The sequence below is a fragment of the Leptosomus discolor genome, unplaced genomic scaffold (assembly GCF_034619465.1).
Source record: "Leptosomus discolor isolate bLepDis1 unplaced genomic scaffold, bLepDis1.hap2 HAP2_SCAFFOLD_117, whole genome shotgun sequence".
NCBI classification, from domain to species: domain Eukaryota; kingdom Metazoa; phylum Chordata; class Aves; order Leptosomiformes; family Leptosomidae; genus Leptosomus; species Leptosomus discolor.
This window is the reverse complement of record NW_028237902.1, coordinates 1-17,498: the sequence shown is the minus strand read 5'-3', so window position 1 is coordinate 17,498 and position 17,498 is coordinate 1. Positions and strand designations below refer to the sequence as shown.

The 17,498-nt window shown below is 66.0% G+C and overlaps 3 protein-coding genes across 3 annotated transcripts in view; all 3 read left to right on the top strand.

Annotated features, from left to right (window-relative positions):
* The window catches only part of LOC104342229 (uncharacterized), a gene marked incomplete at its 3' end in the record, with an annotated part of 145,339 nt that extends 127,915 nt beyond the window's left edge, over positions 1–17,424 (top strand). Inside the window, exons 4-8 of the mRNA XM_086481354.1 lie at positions 600–605; positions 13,886–14,949; positions 15,945–16,042; positions 16,189–16,294; positions 17,310–17,424. Coding sequence (XP_086337480.1) covers positions 600–605; positions 13,886–14,949; positions 15,945–16,042; positions 16,189–16,294; positions 17,310–17,424 — 1,389 coding nt within the window. The remainder of the gene's footprint in view (positions 1–599; positions 606–13,885; positions 14,950–15,944; positions 16,043–16,188; positions 16,295–17,309) is intronic.
* Positions 1,570–4,731, top strand: LOC104347897 (E3 ubiquitin-protein ligase TRIM7-like). The gene is made up of 7 exons (XM_086481367.1): positions 1,570–1,989; positions 2,435–2,530; positions 2,618–2,848; positions 2,984–3,006; positions 3,407–3,522; positions 3,696–3,755; positions 4,083–4,731. The coding sequence occupies exons 1-7, from the start codon at positions 1,570–1,572 to the stop codon at positions 4,598–4,600; spliced, it is 1,464 nt and encodes a 487-aa protein (XP_086337493.1). The 3' UTR covers positions 4,601–4,731.
* Positions 6,343–11,136, top strand: LOC104341965 (butyrophilin subfamily 1 member A1). The gene is made up of 8 exons (XM_086481363.1): positions 6,343–6,631; positions 7,054–7,401; positions 7,931–8,212; positions 8,547–8,651; positions 8,942–8,962; positions 9,645–9,665; positions 9,889–9,921; positions 10,377–11,136. The coding sequence occupies exons 1-8, from the start codon at positions 6,559–6,561 to the stop codon at positions 11,027–11,029; spliced, it is 1,536 nt and encodes a 511-aa protein (XP_086337489.1). The 5' UTR covers positions 6,343–6,558; the 3' UTR covers positions 11,030–11,136.
* Positions 17,425–17,498: the final 74 nt, after the last annotated feature.

The window sequence follows — 17,498 nt, the reverse complement described above, 5'->3', positions numbered from 1 at the left end:
CGGGCGGGTGGTGGCCCAGGCGGGGGGTGGTGGCCCAGGAAGGTGGTGGTGGCCCAGGAGGGGGGTGGTGGCCCAGGCAGGGGGTGGTGGCCCAGGCGGGTGGTGGTGGCCCAGGCGGGCGGGTGGTGGCCCAGGCGGGGGGTGGTGGCCCAGGAAGGTGGTGGTGGCCCAGGAGGGGGGTGGTGGCCCAGGAGGGGGGTGGTGGCCCAGGCGGGCGGGTGGTGGCCCAGGCGGGCGGGTGGTGGCCCAGGTAGGTGGTGGCCCAGGCGGGGGGTGGTGGCCCAGGCGAGGGGTGGTGGCCCAGGCGGGGGGTGGTGGCCCAGGAAGGTGGTGGTGGCCCAGGCGGGTGGGTGGTGGCCCAGGCGGGTGGGTGGTGGCCCAGGCGGGTGGGTGGTGGCCCAGGAAGGTGGTGGTGGCCCAGGAAGGGGGTGGAGGCCCAGGCGGGGGGTGGTGGCCCAGGCGGGGGGTGAGCCCCCGGGAGGTGGCTGTGCTTGGGTGGCCCCTGAGGTGCGTGGTGGCCACAGAGATATTTTGTCCTAGTGCTGAAAACGATGAAGTATTTTCAACCCAAGCTTTGCCTCAGCTGGAAAACGATCCAGACTGGGGTCACCGATCCTGGCCCCGGCAGCGAGAGGCCGGGCAGGACGTTCCTCTCCGTGTTTCCTTAAATAGGGCTGGTATTTTTCCGTCTGTCCTCCACGTGATCCGACTCTGAGCTCCACCAGCCCTGGGGTGGCTGGAGAGGAGCCCTGTGGGCTAAAAATTAAAAAATAATAATCATCATAATCATAATAATAAATCCCCAAAGACCTCCTGCTGCTGCCTGGTGGGTAAGTGTCTCGTTCGGGCTGGTTGGGGACGTCCCGGCAAAGGGAACCGGCAGCGTCCCGGCCACCCTGGCGGTGTTCCCAAGCGTAAAGGCGAAGGGCTCTTAAATTTGGGGTTGCCCTGGTCCGTCCGTGCGCCGTAGGCTGCCCAGGGATGGGGGGGGCGGGGGTGGGGGGTGGTCCGTGTGGCTGGGGGGATGCTTTCAGGTTCTGCATCTGCCGCATCCATCGATTAAAAATCGGCTCCCAAGGACGGGAAAGCAGCAAGAAGGCGCAAAAGCCGCTTTCCAGCGCGGTTTTGGGGCACGTTGGAGGGCTTCCACGCCGGCCAGCGCACCCTAAGGCTCTGAAAGAGCCGGGGGCGGGGGGGGATGGACACCCGTCCCGACGAAGGAGCGGGTGAAAGCCTGAGCTTTGGAGACGAAACGCCGGGTCCCAGCCCGGGGGCGAGGTCGGGTCCTTCTCCTTTGGCCATCGCAGGAGCGGAGACGCCGATGCTGAGGTGTCAGCGCCCCTGGCGCGGGCTGGCGCGTAGGCGGGCCTCGGCGCCCAAGAGGGGGGCGTTGAAGTCCACGGTGTGCTAGAGGTTCAGCTCGCCCCCTCCTAAAGCACCTACAAGAGCTCGGAGCTCCCCTCCGCTGCCGCTCCTCCTTCCCCGAGCCGCGCCGAGACCTCCCACGCGTTCTCTCCGCCGCAGGCAGCCGGGGCAAGAGGAAGGGGAGAGGCCGGAGGAGCTGCTGCCATGGCCTCCGCTCCCTCTAGAGCCAGGGAAGGGGGAGAAGGCGGCACCCGCCGCGCCGTCCCGCAGCGTCGCCCGGATCCCGGCCGCCTGGGCTGCGACCCCACCGGCTGCAGGGGCGGCACGGCCCGGTCCTGGCCGGAGCGAGGGAAGCCGGGCGACGCCGAGGCAGCCGGCCACCGCAGCCGGCTCAGGAAAGGAAACTTCCAGCCCAAAGAGCGTTTGGAGCGTTTGGCGGAGAAGCTGAAGCTCTTGGCTCTGGAAGGAGGCCGGGAGGAGAAGGAGCATCTCTGCTCGTGGCGCAAGAGGACGGTGGCCTTGAAGGGCAACCCAAAAGCGTCTGGTTCCAGCCCTGAGGGACCAAGGGGGGCTCGTGGAGGTCCCACGCCGGCCCACGTAGAGGAGTCTGCCCAGGAGGACAGGGTCAGGTCCATGACGGCGCTTGGGTTATTCCTTTTCCGACCACCTTAGGGGATCCTGTGGGTTTCTTTGAGCTGCTCGGGAAGGTTTCAAGCCAGCTTCGGAGCTCGCTGTAGTTGTTTGGCCGCGAAAACAAATAAACGGGGAAAGCTAGGGAAAAAAAACCCAACACACAACTCTTTTTGGCCAAAACCATTAATTTTCAGCCTAAACCCTTTGCCCCAAATCGGTCAACAGGTATTTTCCGATTTATTTCACGTGAGAATGAAACTGGCTCCTCTGTTGCCCTCCCGTGTCTTCTCCATCCTCACGCCCACGCTGTGATTTTGGGGTTTTGGTGGGTTTTTTTTTTTTCCCCAAACGGGGAGTGTTTCCAAGCACCCCATCCCTCCCCCACCCCCTCCTAGATACCGCCCCAAACGACTTTTTTTTTTTTCTTTTCTTCCAGGAGCAAATACGCAGCGACCTGGGGAAGCTCAAGAAACAAAGAGGAGAGATTTTGGGATTGAAAATAAGTGGAGAGAGGCGATGCCAGGACTACTTGGTAAGCAGCTGTGGCCACCACCCCGAAAAAAAGAGCGGAGGTGTTGGACCCGGGTAGTCCCTGCCGTTGTGTCCCCGCGTCCTGCAGGCACAGACGGAGGCTGAGAGGCAGCGGATTGTGTCCGAGTTTCGGCAGCTGCGCCGGTTTCTGAAGGACCAGGAGCTCGTCCTCCTGGCTCAGCTGGGAGAGCTGGACAGAGAGGTGATGAGGAGGCAGGAGGAAGAGGAGACCACGATGTCAGGGCAGATTTCACTCCTCGACATCCTGATCTGCGAGGTGGAGAAGAAGCTTGAGCAACCTGCGAGCAGATTCCTGCAGGTCGGATGCTCTCACCAGGGCAAGACAGGAGAGGGTCTGGTGTCACCTCGGCTGGAGTCTTCCCCCAGTTTTGGGATGGCAGACTGAGGCTTCTCTCTCTCTCTCTCTCTCTCTCTCTCTCTGTTTTTATTCCAGGATGCCCGGAGCACTGTGGACAGGTACGTGCTCTTCCACCACCCACGTCTCGATGGCGGGGGAAGGCTCACAGTCAGCGTCCCCGCGGGTTCTGGAGCAGAGACGGAAATTTGGGCAGTTCAGGCAGGGCTTGAAGGGAGTCTGGGAGAGGCGTGGAGACGAGAAGGTGCCCCTGAACCCCAGGGTGGGGATGCCACGGCAGGAAGCACCCTAAGGCTTGGCCATCGGGGCAAGGGGGACCCAAGAGTCCTCCTGTACCGAGCCGGCTGGCATCTCCGAGCCCGGGACAGGGGGGTCTTTTGGGCACAGCCACCTCACCCACCATCCCCAAACCGCCTGGGGTGCAGGGGGAGGAGGGATGCTCCCAGCGTCTCATGCCGTCACGGCAAGTTCCCATCTCTAAGGAGAAAGGTTTGCATCCAGGTGGGAAACGGGCAGTGCCCGGGGGACGACGGAGACCTTCTCGGACCTGGAGCGGAGGCTCCACGTCATTTCCCGACAAAACCGTGTCCTCAGAGAGACGCTGGGGAGATTTCAAGGTACTGTGGAGCGCGACTGCGTCGATGGGGGCGTTATCCCCCCGTTACGGGAGGGGGCAGCTCTGCCTGCTGCCGTTTTTCGTGTTTTCCCAGGAAAACCACGACGGGGGCGTTAGCGAGCAGAATTCCCAGCCGGAGAGCGTGATGACCAACCTCTGTTCTTCATCCCCTAGACGTTTTGCCATCTGAACTGGAGAAAGAGCAAGGACCGCCTCCGGGAGGAGATGGAAAAGGTGAGGCTCTTTGGAGGAGCGGAGGCAAGCGACGGCTCCGGCAAAGTCATTTTTTTAGCTGAAATAGTGCCTAAAAAGGCGGGGAAATGATGAGTCGAGCTCGCCCCGGGGTTCCCGAAGATACAAAGGAGCTCTTGCCCAGTCCTCCGGCGTGAGGCAAGGCTTTCCCGAGATGTGGACGTGTCTCTGCTTCCCAAACCCAGGACATAGCCAGATGCGTGATGCTGGGGCTTGTCCCGGCCGGAGCAGGGGCTTCTTTTTTTTTGGAGGGGGGGGGGGGGGTGTGATGTCCTCCTCCAACGCCACTTTCCTCTCCATCCCCGGCAGCCTTCGTGACCCTGGACCCCGCCACCGCCAACGCCCGCCTCGTCCTGTCCCGCGACCGGCGTGGGGCGAGGTGGGCGGACGCAGAGCAGGACCTGCCCACCACCCCCCAGCGATTCGACGTCTCCTGCTGCGTGCTGGGCTGCCAGGGCTTCACCGCGGGGGGGACGCGCTGCTGGGAGGTGGAGGTGGCCGGAGGCAGGGCCTGGGCGCTGGGGGTGGCGCGACGCTCCGTGCCCAGGAAGGGCTGGCTCGAGCTTCAACCGGAGAAGGGGGTCTGGGCGATGGGGCGGTGCGGGAACCGGTACCGCGCCTTCGCTTCCCCCATCACCACCTTCCCCGCCGCTGGGGAGACTGGGAGGGTGCGGGTGGCTCTGGACTATGGAGGGGGGCAAGTGGTATTTTACCTGGCCGAGCGTGAGCTCCCCATCTTCCAGTTCCAAAAAGCCTCCTTCGGGGGGGAGGCCGTCTTCCCTTTCTTCTGGCTGGGGAGAGGCTCCCGCCTCCGCCTCTGCCCGTGAGCTTTCCCTCACCCCGCCCGGCGTCAGGGTGTGTTTTCTGCTCTCGTTGCGCACCTTCTTCCCTTTCGTTTTTCAAAATGACGTGGCAAAAACAAACAAACAAACAAAAAATCTAGCAGAATTTCCTTTAAAAAAAATAAATTTAAAAAAAAAAAATTGGGGATTTTCTTTCCTTGTTTAACGTCGTCCGGCAGCTCCCTGGGGCTGCGGGAAGGGACGCAGCTGCCCTGGGACGCAGCTCTGGGACGGCTCCAGGCCGGCACTGGGATCACGTCCCCCTCTTTTTTTTTTTTTTTTCCCCCCCGCTCCGTCCTTTCCGGAGAATCTTTCCGGCCGCAGCGCCTCGGAGCAGATCTGGGAGCGCCTTTCACCGGGGCGCAGCTGCGGCTGGGGGCAGAGCCCGAGTTGGGGAGCCTGCGCGAGGGGAGAGAAGGTCCCTGTTCTTTGAGGGGGGGACAGAAAAAGCTCCTGGAGGTCCCCCCGGAGCAGGACCTGGACTGGCCATTGGGAATGTGGTGGCTTGGGGACAAAGCCAAGGGACGCGCTGGACTCACTGCTTGGTGTCCAGGACGGAGCCATCCGGCCACAGCCGGGTGACCTCGTCCGTCGTTGCCCTTGAGCCCGATCCGGACCCGGGAAGGCGCCGGGGACAAGCCGCTGAGCACCTCGGAGCCTTTTTCTTTACCTAATTCCCTTCCCAGCCGGGCGCTCGGTCAAGTCGGCTGCGGCCCTTGGCTCGTTTGGGAGAACCCGGCGTATTTTGGAGGAGCTGGCTTATTTCGGGATCGGGCTCAGTGCGCGGCAGCATCTTTGCCCCGGGGCGGCTTTCGGCGCAAGAGGAGAGGAAACTTGGAGGAGGATCTCCCTCCGCAGAGGGGGTCTCCCAGCCCGGGGCCGTTGGAGGTCGACGGTTCGCGGTAACGACCGCTGCTGCCGCGGGGTTTGGTGTTGAACTGGGAGGGGGGGGGGGGGGGGGCTGTGGGGTGCGATGCTGCTGGGACCAGGGACCGGGGTCAGGGCGACCCGTGGCTTGGGGACGGGACCTCCCTGCTACACCATCCCGGGGGGGGGGGGGCACACGGGCCCCCATGCTCCTCCTCAGCCCCCCTCTGCTCTTCCTGGGCACCCCCAGGGTCAGGCAGGGGCTCCTGGACACCCTTTGGGGTAGATACGGGGTCGCCCGTCCCCGTCCCCCTCCCCACACCTGGGCACGACCCCCCAGCACCCGCGGTACCCACACCCTGCTATGGGTTCCAGCCCCTCTGACCCACCCCGCACCCCTCGTTTTGGGGACGGATGAGGATGGGGCATCGGGGACACTGAGGACACGTCCTCCCCAGGGCTCTGGAATGTCCCAGCGCTTGAAGCCCCCATGCCCACCCCATCTTGTCCCCCTTCTACCCCTCCGCGAGCTGCCGGCGGTGGTGGGGACGCTGCAGAACTGCCCCCTCTCCACGGGGCTCCTTCCCTGCTCCGGCGCCAGCCTGCGCTGCCCGGGCCCGCGGGAGATTTAACGAGCGTTGGCCTTATCGGCCACCGAGCACGGCGGCTGCCATTCCCCGATTAGCCGCCGTTGACCCGTCACCGCCGTTTCGTTTTCGGGACGCTTTGCTGTGTTTTGGGACGCTTCTCAGGGAGGCTCCAGCGCCTTCGCCCCTCCCTCTCCCTTATCTTTTTTCGCCAGGCTGCCCCGTTGGCCAGGGGATTGCAAGGCAGCTCCTGCGGGGACAGCGCTGGGGGCTGCAGCGGGGAGCCGAGCGTGGTCCTGTCCTGCCCTCCGGCATCGCTTTCCGCCGGCGTCGAGGGGCCCGGGCTGCCGGCTTGGTGGGATTTCCGCAGCCTCTGGCGGGGAGCAGGTCCAGCCCTTCTTCCCCGTCCCCTCTCTGCCGGCTGTCACCCCCTCCCATCGCCCTCCCTCTGCCTCCCTTCCCCGCCCTCGCCTCCAGCTCCGGGTGAAGATGTGGTTCCCCGCCAGCCCCAGGGGCCTCCTGGGTTATTTCGTGGTTCTCCATCTCCTCCAGCCGGGATCAGGTAGGGACGAGCCGGGGTAAGGGGGGGGCTCTCGCCCGCTCCGGCTGGGAGCTGCCATGGGGCAGGGGGACCCGAGCCCAGCGCTCGGCCGCGGGTGGGTTTTGCTTTCCCTTGGGCTCGTCACCCAACGCCTCCTCTGCCCCGGGGACGTCTCCCGTCCCCTCCGCTGGGAGCAGGGTGGCTGGGGCAGAGGTGGTTTTCCGGAGCAGGTTCCCGCTCCCAGGAATCCTCCTGCTCCTTCGAGTCCTCCCACTCCCTCTCCCGATTCTCCAGGGTCTTCGGGCCGCGGGGAGGGCAGAGCAACGCCCGTGGGACGGAGCACGCGCCGCTCGCGCCCAGCTCCCCCCTGGCCGGCCACGCGACGCCGTAGGTTAAGGCGGGGGCGATCCCCGTCTCTCTCTGTGTCCCTCTCCCCCTCCAAGCTAAGTTCAGCGTGGTGGGACCCGGCAAGGTTCTCCGTGCCACCGTGGGGCAGGACTTCGTGCTGCCATGTCAACTGTCCCCCCCTGCGAACGCTCAGAGCTTCGAGATCAGGTGGATGCGGCACCAGCTCTCTGAAATGGTGCACCACTACCGAAACGGAGAGAACCGGAATGAGGACCAGATGGTGGAATACTCTGGGAGGACGTGGCTGGTCAGAGATGATCTCTCCACCGGAGTTCTGGACTTGCATATCATCGCGTTGAGACCCTCCGATGACGGACAGTACGTCTGCACCGTGACCAACGGCTCCACCTACGGAGAAGCTACGATGGACCTGGAGGTGTCAGGTTTGTGGCCGGTGCGGTGTTCCCGGGGGACGGCCCAGGTCTCCACGGGTTTGTGTGTCCCTCCCAGAGCTCTGTCCCATCCTCACGCCCGTCGATTGAGAGCCGAAGGCCGAGAGCCCTTGGAAGAGTGGGGTCCGAGGGGGGCTCTTCCCCCCCGCCCCGCGCCTGCCCAGGAGGGAGCCCGCCCGCGGGGGCCGGAGGTGGTGTCCGGGGGGCAGAGCCGCACGGACGCGGCGGCTTTGCCGGGGCTCGGCGGCGTCCGCGAAGGGCGTCCTCGTGGCCCTCTGGAGCTCTTCCTCCGCCAGGCCTGTCGGGCGGGAGGTCCGGGGCCGTTTGGCACCGACGCTCTCCGCTTCCCGCGCGCCTTGGGGCGGCTTCGGCGGCGTGAGGGACTCTGCCGCGCCCGGCGCCGCAGCCCCGCCGGCGCCTGGGTTGTGCCTGGTGTCGGACTCGGTCTTCGCCTTTGACTTGCGCCCTTGCCTAACGCCGCCCTGACCACGGGCTCTTCACCCCCCCTCCCGCCCCCCAGCCGTGGGCTCTGTCCCTCAGGTCTCTCTGGAGGCTCACGAGGACGGCGGCATCCGGGTGACGTGTCGATCGTCCGGCTGGTACCCACAGCCCGAGTTGCTGTGGAAAGACCCCAGCGGGCAGCTCCTCCGCTCGGCCTCCCAGCGACGTTCCCCTGACAAGAGGGGCCTCTTCAACATCGAAGACGTCACCGTGGTGCCCAGGAAGGGAGCCAGGGTCTTGTCGTGCGTGGTCAGGAACGCCCGCCTCAACCAGGAGCGGGAGTCGTCCCTGCACATCTCAGGTGCGACGGTTGACGCCGGACCCCGCGGCGCCGGCGGCGGGGCGGGGGGGGGGGTGGTCTCTGCGAGCAGCTCTGGTCTGGGCTTCCCGGTGGAAGGCGGTGGGGTGGGGGGGGACGGGGAGGGGAGGGGGGGGGGCTGCCCCTTCAGGTGAGCTCGAGAGGCTCGCGGGCTTCAGGTGAGCACTGGCGTTCCCGTGGGACGCAGAGGGCGGCGTCCCCTTGAGCCCAGGGGCTCCCAGGAGCTGCAAGCTCTGGGGTGTGTTGCTTTTTTTTCGCTTCTCCTCGTACGCGGGAGTGCGAAGCGAGCCCTTTCCTGGTGGTTTTGGTTCCTCAGCTCCCTTTTTCCAGAGCGCCCACCCTTGGATGGCAGCTCTGGGCGTGTTCCTCGTGCTCTGGGTTGTGTTTGCCGGCCTCGGTGCTTATCTGTGGAGAAGGACGGGTAAGTTTGGGATGGAGCGGGGCGGAGCGGTGTGGGGTGAGGCCGAGCCCTGGCTCACGGGCGTAGGAGAAGGCGATCGCCGTCGCGTCAGAACAGCGTTCTGCCTTCGTTAAAACGCCCCTTTGGGCGAAGGAAGGGAGGGGGAAATGCCACGGGGTGCGGGTGGGAGGACAGGGATTTTGGCCACACCACGCGGCTGGTGGGAAGGTCCAAGAGACCCTCTTGAGATGCCACCCGCCAGGACGCAAGCTCTTCTCCTGACCACCTCTGCCTCTCCCTTTGCTTTCCAGCGGCGCAGTCCCGACAGCTGGGTGAGTCCTTCTGGCCCCTTCCGCCAGCACAACCTCCCGAGAAAGGAGCCCCCCGGGAGGGACTTGGGTTTGGGTGGCTCTCGGTCGTTCCCTGGCCCTTGGCGTGGGTTGATGGAGCCCAAAGCTGGGACGGGAGAGCACTGGGGCTGGGAACGGGGCGTGGGGCGAGTCCTGGCTGGTGGAGAGAGACGGGGATCGACGTGGGGAGCGGAGACCGAGCTGCAGGTCGGCGCCGTCCCGTTCTGGTGCTTACGGAGAGGGATGTCCTCCCCTCATCCCCCCCCCCCCCCCCCCGCCACTTCCATCGGCTTTCCGGCGGCGCGGGGCAGAGCTGCCCGGGTCTCCCGACTCTTCCCACTCGGGAGAGCCTTGCCCGCGGCGGAGCCTTGCTGAGGCTGCCCCAGTATTCCCCAGGGAGCTTAAAGCAGGCTGAGCCCCCCCCCCCCACCCCCCCCCCGTCTTCGCTCCAGAGCGCCCGGGTGGGCTGACGGGGTGGGGGGGGACGGGGGACGACACAGGCTGGCAGGGAGCCCGCCCCGGGAGCCAAGAGGCTCCTTCCACGCTCCCCAAAAAGGAGGAGTTTGGGCAGCTCCCCAGCTCTGCCCGCTCCTGCGGGAGCAGCCCTGGTGGGACGGGAAGGTGTCCCCTCTCCCCACCCATCGCTTTTACTTTTGCTTTCCAGAGAAACGAGACGCAGCACTGGGTGAGTCTCCGGCAGCTCCGGCACGGCGCGGGGTCCTCGCCCGGGCACTCCGCGCTCGGCCCTTTCCCTCCCTGCCCCTGCCCGGGCGCGGGGAAGCCCCAAGGGGATGTGCCCGGGAGGGTGGGCAGCTCGAGGAGAGCAGCCCAGGCTTGTCGCCTCTCCCCTGCCCCGCGTCGCTGGTGGCCAGCCGTGGGACGTGACCGGCTCTTGTCTCTCCTTGCAGCGTGGAGAAAGTTTCTGCTTCCTGAGAATCCCGGTAATTGGGGTTTTCGTTGCCATTGTGGGTGGTTCTCCTCCCTTTCCTCGTCTGCAAGGGCGGGGGGGGGACGGGGACTGGGCTGGTGGTGCAAGGGCCTGGCCGTGCCTGGGTGTGTTTGTTGACTCGGACCACCTAGACCGCGGCACTCGGCCCGGGTTCTGCCCCGTTTTCTTGCCTTTCCCACCCGTTCTGAGCCGCATCGTTGGGGCCAAGAGGTGCCGTCTCCCCCTGGCCCCCTGTGCGCTGCCCAGACCCAGCCACTGCCTCCCCATCCCCCTGCCCCCACCGTTGCCTGTTCCCACGGAGCAGAGCTCGGCCGGGGCAGCCCCGGGACGGACATCTTTGGGAGGAAGGAGATGCCCCGTGGAGCAGGTCCTGGCCCTGGCGTGGTGAAACACTTGCCCAGGACCGAGCTCTGCCCCTGACGCTCTGGCTCCTCCTGTCCCTTGCAGACGTGGTGACCCTGGACCTGGACACGGCTCACAGCAAGCTCGTCCTCTCAGCGGACCGGAGAAGGGTGCGCTGGCATCATACGTGGCAGTCCCTGCCCGAGAACCCCAAGAGATTTACCTACTGGTGCTGCGTGCTGGGCTGGGAGGGGTTCAGAGAGGGGAGGCACTGCTGGGAGGTGGAGGTGCAAGGGGAGGTGGGAGGTGATTCGTGGTGGGCCATTGGGGTGGCCAGGGATTCTGTGGAGAGGGATCACACCACGAAATTCAGCCCTGAAGGAGGGATCTGGGCAGTGACGCACTGCAGAGGGCAGTTTGAGGCCCTCACCAACCCTTGTACCCCCCTGTCCCAGTCCCCACTCCCCAGGAAGATCTGGGTCTGCCTGGACTGTGCGCGGGGGCTGGTGGCTTTCATCAACGCCGACAACGGGGCCGGGATCTTCACCTTCCCGCCGGCCTCGTTCAGCGGCGAGGTCATCCGCCCCTGGTTTAGGCTGGTGACAGAGAAAACCCAGCTGATCCTCACGGGCAGCACCCCCCAGACCCTCGGCACCCCTTCCCCCAGCTCGGTACCCCTGGCCGGCCCCTGCCCTCCTCCCCTCAGCCCCGCAGGAGCAGACATCCACCTCCGCCCTGCCCCAGCGAGCGACGGGTGAAGCGAAGGGCTGCCGGGGGGTGACGCGTGGCATCGCCAGCCCCAGCTCGCGGTTGGACTGGGGATTTTGGGCGCGTGCTGGCCAATAAAGCTTTGCCGGCCCAGGTGGCCTCTGGTTCCCGGTGGCTTTTTGTCCCAACGCCTCGTCGCCCGTGACGGGGGGTTTTGCAGCGGTGCTGGGGGCAGGAGCCCGGGGGTCCCTCCCTGCAGGGCGAGCACTGGGGCGGTCGGAGGCAGGAGGTGTGCAAGCCCCCCCCCCCCCCCGCTCCTCCTCAGCCCCCCCCCCCCTGCTCTTCCTGGACACCACCCCCCCCCCCCCCCCGCCCCGTGGTTAGGCACGGGCTCCTGGACACCCTTTGGGGCAGGGATGGCCTCTCCCCTCGTCCCCCTCCTCGCCTCTGGGTACGGTTCCCAGAGCCCTCGCGCTGGACATGACCCCCCCCCCCCCCCCCTCACGCCCACACCCCGCCATGGGTCCAACCCCTCTGACCCACCCCGCACCCCTCCTTTTGGGCGCGGAGGAGGATGGGGCGATGGGGGCGCTGAGGACACGTCCTCCCCAGGGCTCCGAGGTCCCCACAGTGACAGCGCAGAGGGACAGAGGACGGCTGAGGTGTCCCGACCCTTGCGGCCCCCCCCCCTGCCCTGCCCCTCGTCCCTTGGGAGGCCGCCCTGAAGGAGCCCAGGCAGGCGGGATGTTCTTCGAGAAGGACATCACGGCGCAGGAGCGGGACGTCCCCACGTGCCGAAGGACGAGCCGGAGGGGACGGAGCGGCGCGGCTCCACAGAGGGCTTTGGGGCGGGGGGCAGGGAGTCATTTAATCACCTTTGGAAGAAGGGGCAGACCCATCTCCGGGGGGGGGGGGGGGGGGGATGACATGGGTGTCGTGAGGTTACGCGGGGAGAAATCCAGAAGGGCCAACGTCCGACTTGACCCAAAAATCCAGCCTGGGGCGGCCACCTTCACCCTCCGTCGGCCAGACCCGCGCTGCCGGGGGGCGGCCGCTCCGTCCCCGGCCCCCGCGGCCGTCCCGGGCCCGGCGCAGGGTGGGCTCCAGCCGTGGGGATGGGGTGGGGGGGGCGTGGGGGGGGTCTGAAGCGGCGCGGTGGGCTCCGGGTCTACCCGAGAGAGGCGATTCCGCAGGAGCCAAGGGCCGTTCGCAGCGCAGGGGCCGCTTCAGCCTGCTCTGCCCAGTGCCCCCCAGTAAAGCCAACACCCCCCCCCCCCCCAAAAAAAAAACCCCTCTGCTCTGGCTCCCTGGTGCTGGGTGCTGCGGGGGACCGGGGAGGGGGTGCGAAGCGCTGGGCAGGACGGTGACCGCGGAGGTTGCGGGGTGGGAGACGAGGCGGTTGCGGGGGCGGCAGAGGGTGCGACGGAGCCGGGAAGCGCTCGGAGGGGAGGGCGAGTGTGCGACCCCCCCCCCCCCCCGCCTTGGAGCCCCGCTGAGCTGCCGGGACCCCGGCAAAAAAGGGGCCCGTGCTCGACGGGAGAGGAGTTGAAAGAACCCCCCCCGTCGTCGTTTCCAGCCCGGCCGGTGCGGGTGAAGCCATCCTGCCGGCTGGGAACCGAGCGAGCGGCCGCCGTACCTCGGTCCGAGCCTCCGGCCGGTTGGGATCGCTTCCAGGGGGCCCAGGGTGGCGGGGAAAGCCGTTCTTTGGGAACAAAAGCCCAAAAGCCCGTTGCAGGCCTCTCTCTTCACCCTCCCACGCCGCGGCGAGGCGGCGGAAGAGGCTTTATCGTCTCTTCCCTCCCCAAATAATTAGGGGGTTTTTTGGGCATCTTGCTGGGCCTCCTCCTCCGCTCTCCCGGGGGATGGAGAGCAGCCAGGGGCGAAGGGAGCTGGTAAATAGGCACGGGCATCTCCCGAACAGCCTCGGCACCGCCGGAACTGTCGTGTGTCGTCCCCCCCTTGCCTCCCCCTTGGCTTTTTCCTGTGCCTCCGCACAGCCACTCGGCCAGCGACACCCAGCAGCCGCCCCGCCGCCTGGCTGAGCATCCTGGGGACAAGGGGGGGACACACACACACACACACACACACACACGCGGGACCGCATCCCCCAGCCCCGGGGTCCGGTGACCCGCAGCACCGCTGGCCCCAAGGAGAAGCTAAAGAGTCGCTCGCGGGGCTCCGCGGGATTTGGGGACAGGGGGTTTGGGGTGAGGCTGCATTGCAAGCGAGAGGGTGGTGGAAAATAACCCCCCCAGTCCGGGGGGGAGAGGGGGGGTGTCCCACCCGCCGTTTGGCCGGAGCGCTCAGAGGGAAGGGAGCGCTGAAGGCGGGGTGTCTAACACACCCCCCCCCCAAAAAAAAAAAAAAAACAGGGCTTTCCAGCCCCAAATCAGCCTCTGGATGGAAGGAGGGGGAGAGACGGCAGCACCTGGTCCCACGGGGAGAGAGGAGACGGGCGGCCCCCGGCGCACCCATGCAGGTGAGAAATCGGGGCGCGGGGAGAGGAGCCCCCAGGCGTTCGCCTCCGTTTCAGCCCGTGAGGATCGTACCGGTGGGTGAGGGGGGGGGGGTTCCTTTGGAGCTCATCCCCCCCGCGGCTGCCCTCCACCCCACGACTCCTCGCCGGCCCCCGGGAAGTCGCCGGCGCGCCGGGTACCGTCCCCTCCTGGGGCAGAAGGTAACTCCCGTCTCCACCTAACCCTGCAGGAGACGGGATGCGGAGGGAGGATGAAGGACGCCGCGTGGCGCCGGGATGTCCCGGTGGAGCCGCAGTGGGTGAGGTGGCGGTAAAATCCGAAGGGAGGAACCACGGGGGAGCTCGGGAGAGCAACCGGGGGACGGCGGGATGCCCAGGGACGGAGCAGGAGGACGAGCTCACCCCGGCGGAGCGGCAGCTCTTCGCAGAGGAAAGTCCCTACGAATGTTCCCACTGCCAGAAATGCTTCCAGGACAGGTCGGAGCTGATTTGCCACCAGAGGTTGCACGGGGGAGGAAAGACTTTCAGGTGCCAAGAGTGCGGAGAGGAGTTTGGGAAGAGCTCCGAGCTGAGCTCCCACCAGAAAAGCCACATGGCGGAAAAGCCCTACCAGTGCTCCACGTGCGAGAAGTTCTTCAAGGACAGGTCCACCCTCATCAGGCACGAGAGGGTGCACACCGGGGAGAAGCCCTACCAGTGCCACGAGTGCGGGAAGAGGTTCACCCGCAGCTCGGACATCGTCGTCCACCAGCGGACGCACACGGGGGAGAAGCCCTTCGAGTGCCCCGAGTGCGGGAAGAGGTTCAGCCAACGGTCCAACCTCTTCACCCACCAGATCGTGCACACGGGGGAGAAGCCCTTCGCCTGCCACGAGTGCGGGAAAACCTTCGCCCGGAGGTCGGAGCTCACCATCCATCAGCGAACGCACACGGAGGAGAAGCCCTACCAGTGCTCCCAGTGTGAAAAGTCCTTCCGGGGGAGGTACGGGCTCTTCAGGCACGAGCGGCTGCACACGGGGGAGAAGCCCTACGAGTGCAGCGAGTGCGGGAAGAGCTTCGGGCAGAGCGGGGACCTCATCACCCACCAGCGCTTCCACACAGGCGAGAAGCCCTACCAGTGCTCCCAGTGCGGGAAGTTCTTCTGCAATAAATCCAGCCTCGTTAAACACCAGAAGTGGCATTCGGGGGAGAAGCCCTACAAGTGCCACGAGTGCGGGAAGAGCTTCGGGCAGAGCTCGGACCTCATCGCCCACCAGCGGACCCACACCGGCGAGAAGCCCTACCCCTGCGCCGAGTGCGGGAAGAGGTTCACCAGGAAATCCAGCCTCATCGTCCACCAGCGGGGACACAGAGGACGGAGAACTGGAGAGCGCTCAAAATGCGGGAAGAGCTCGGAGGAAGACTCCGGCGCCGCTGATCCCCACAGCGCGGGCACGTCCCCGTGCTCCGAGTGTGCAAAGCCCCTCAAGGGGGCACCGAGCCCCGACCGGCAGAGGTGACGCGGCGGAGAAGAAAAACCTCCCAAGTGCCTGGAAGAGGAGAAATGGCTTGGCTTGGCTTGGCTTGGCTTGGCTTGGCCTGGCTTGGCCTGGCTTGGCTTGCTTGGCTTGGCTTGGCTTGGCCTGGCTTGGCTTGGCTTGCTTGGCTTGGCTTGGCTTGGCTTGGCTTGGCTTGGCCTGGCTTGGCTTGGCTTGCTTGGCTTGGCTTGGCTTGCTTGGCTTGGCTTGGCTTGGCTTGGCTTGCTTGGCTTGGCTTGGCCTGGCTTGGCTTGGCTTGGTTGGCTTGGCTTGGCCTGGCTTGACTTGGCTTGGCTTGGTCTGGCTTGGCTTGGCTTGGCTTGGCTTGGCTTGGCTTGGTCTGGCTTGGCTTGGCTTGGTCTGGCTTGGCTTGCTTGGCTTGGCTTGGCTTGGCCTGGCTTGGCTTGGCTTGGCCTGGCTTGGCCTGACTTGGCCTGGCTTGGCTTGGCGTGGCCTGGCTTGGCTTGGCTTGGCCTGGCTTGGCTTGGCTTGGCCTGGCTTGGCTTGGCTTGGTTGGCTTGGCTTGGCCTGGCTTGGCTTGGCTTGGCCTGGCTTGGCTTGGCTTGGTTGGCTTGGCTTGGCCTGGCTTGACTTGGCTTGGCTTGGTCTGGCTTGGCTTGGCTTGGCTTGGCTTGGCTTGGCCTGGCTTGGCCCGGCTTGGCCCGGCTTGGCCCGGCTTGGCACCACAATCACGAGACGGAAAGGAACGAGGGCAGGGCGGGCCGTCCTCCCGTGTGAGATTTAACCTTTGGGGTTCTTCCTCCGCCCATCGGAGCCCGCTCAGGGGGAAGAAAAGAGCCAAGCGCTCCGGCGCGGGCTCACCCGTGAGGGGAAAAAGGCCAATTCCTCCTAATTCCTCGCACCACCGCGCAGACCGTTCGATCGTCCTCATTTTGCTCCTCCAGCAGCTTCACCCAGACCGTTTGCTCCCGGCCAGAGCCCCTCGATCGTCCTCTTCCCTCTTCTTTTTCAGCATCTCGCGGTTACGTTTCTTAAGGTTGGCTGAGACGCGGCCTCTGCTCCCGGCCACGCGGCCGCCACTCGTCCAACCTCCACGCATTAAACCGCAACGTAAAAAAAAAAAAAAACCCACCCAAAAAAACCCCAGGTTGGTTGTTCCTGAGGAGATTTTTATTTCCACGTTAGAGATTTGCGCACGGGATAAAAACCCAAGGAAATTTTACGTTGCCAGAGGAACGAGCGTTTGCTTCCGGAAGGTGGAGAAAACCAAAAGTTCTCCGCCGCGGGCGTCGGGGAGCGGAGCGAGCGCCCGCTCCAAGGGGAAAGCGTGAGATTTCGGTGGAAGCAGCAGGGCGCGAGGGGGTGGGTGTCCCCGAACCAGCAGTTCCACAGCTCGCCCGGTCCTTCCCTTTGCGGGAGGACGGTCGCCCGCGCGCGCGCGCCGCCGGCGGGAGGAACGTGCCACCACGGAGATCCACCAGTGGGAGCTCCCTGCTGGGGCTGTTGGGTCCTACTGGGAGGCGCGGGGCTCCGCTCTCCCCGCCTCGGGCGCCCTCCGCGCCCGCCTCTCCCTGCCTCTGGCACCATCACACCAGGGCCGAACTGGTCCCAGTGCTTCCTCTAGTACTGGTGCTGCCGGCTGGAGCGCGCGACCGGGTCCAGCTCCTGGCGGCGTGGAGCTGCTCTGCGGCACAGCCCGGAGGCCACGCCGATGGCACCGGCCCGAAACTTTCAAGCCTGTGCCCAAAATTCGGGGACCCTCACCTACATCTCCACAGCCGCGGTGGGGCGGGGGGGGGGGGTTCCCCGGGGACCCTGGTGGGCATCTCCCGCGGGTGTTGAAGGACCACGTGGCGGGGGAGAAGCCGGGAGGGCAGCCCGCGGGGTGGGGGAGCCTCCGGGGTTGAGGTGGAGCCCACCAGCAGAACGGAGCCGCAGTGGGGCCGGAGGATTTGGGGGGCAGGGGTGCCCAACCGACGCCCTACGGCGTCCCCACCCGGTCACGGCAAGAGGATGGGGTGGACACGCACACCACCACCACCACCACCCCCCCCTCCATGGACGCTCCGTGATGGTAAGAGGGTCGCCAAGGAGGGACAGCGGCGTCCCAGGTTGGGGGCGCCACCAACCGCCCTGCTCTGACCCTGGGGGTCCACGCTGGGAGCCAAAAGGGACCAGTTTGCCCAGTCGCGGCCAGGCTTTAGCTGGAGTTTCCTGCACCAAGGCTCATTTTTGGCTCCTGAGCGGCTTCCAGGCTCAACCCCAGCTCAGGACGGAGAGAACCCCACCCTGCTCCCCCAAAATAAGAACCCCAGCTCCCCAAAAACCTGTTGGGAAAGCGCGGTTTCCCCAAAGGTTGCTCTCCTCCGGGCCGCAGAGCTGGAAGGGACGAGGACCGGCCCAGGGCCAGTTCCCGGACCTTCGGCTTCACCAAGATCTCGCCGTCTCCCCTCAGGTCCTGCGCAGGCAGCTCCCGGCCCCTGGGCACCAACGTCTTTACGAATTTTCCCCTCTTGGCTTTTCACCAGCAGCAGCTCCTCCTGCCCGGCCGGAGCAGACAAAACCA

Coding starts and splice junctions, on each gene's coding strand:
- LOC104341965 (XM_086481363.1), top strand. CDS start 6,559: ATGTGGTTCCCCGCCAGCCCCAGGGGCCTCCTGGGTTATTTCGTGGTT. Junction 6,632..7,053: donor TCTCCTCCAGCCGGGATCAG/GTAGGGACGAGC, acceptor TCCCCCTCCAAG/CTAAGTTCAGCGTGGTGGGA. Junction 8,652..8,941: donor TTATCTGTGGAGAAGGACGG/GTAAGTTTGGGA, acceptor TTTGCTTTCCAG/CGGCGCAGTCCCGACAGCTG.
- LOC104347897 (XM_086481367.1), top strand. CDS start 1,570: ATGGCCTCCGCTCCCTCTAGAGCCAGGGAAGGGGGAGAAGGCGGCACC. Junction 2,531..2,617: donor GGCGATGCCAGGACTACTTG/GTAAGCAGCTGT, acceptor CGCGTCCTGCAG/GCACAGACGGAGGCTGAGAG. Junction 3,007..3,406: donor GCCCGGAGCACTGTGGACAG/GTACGTGCTCTT, acceptor GTTTGCATCCAG/GTGGGAAACGGGCAGTGCCC.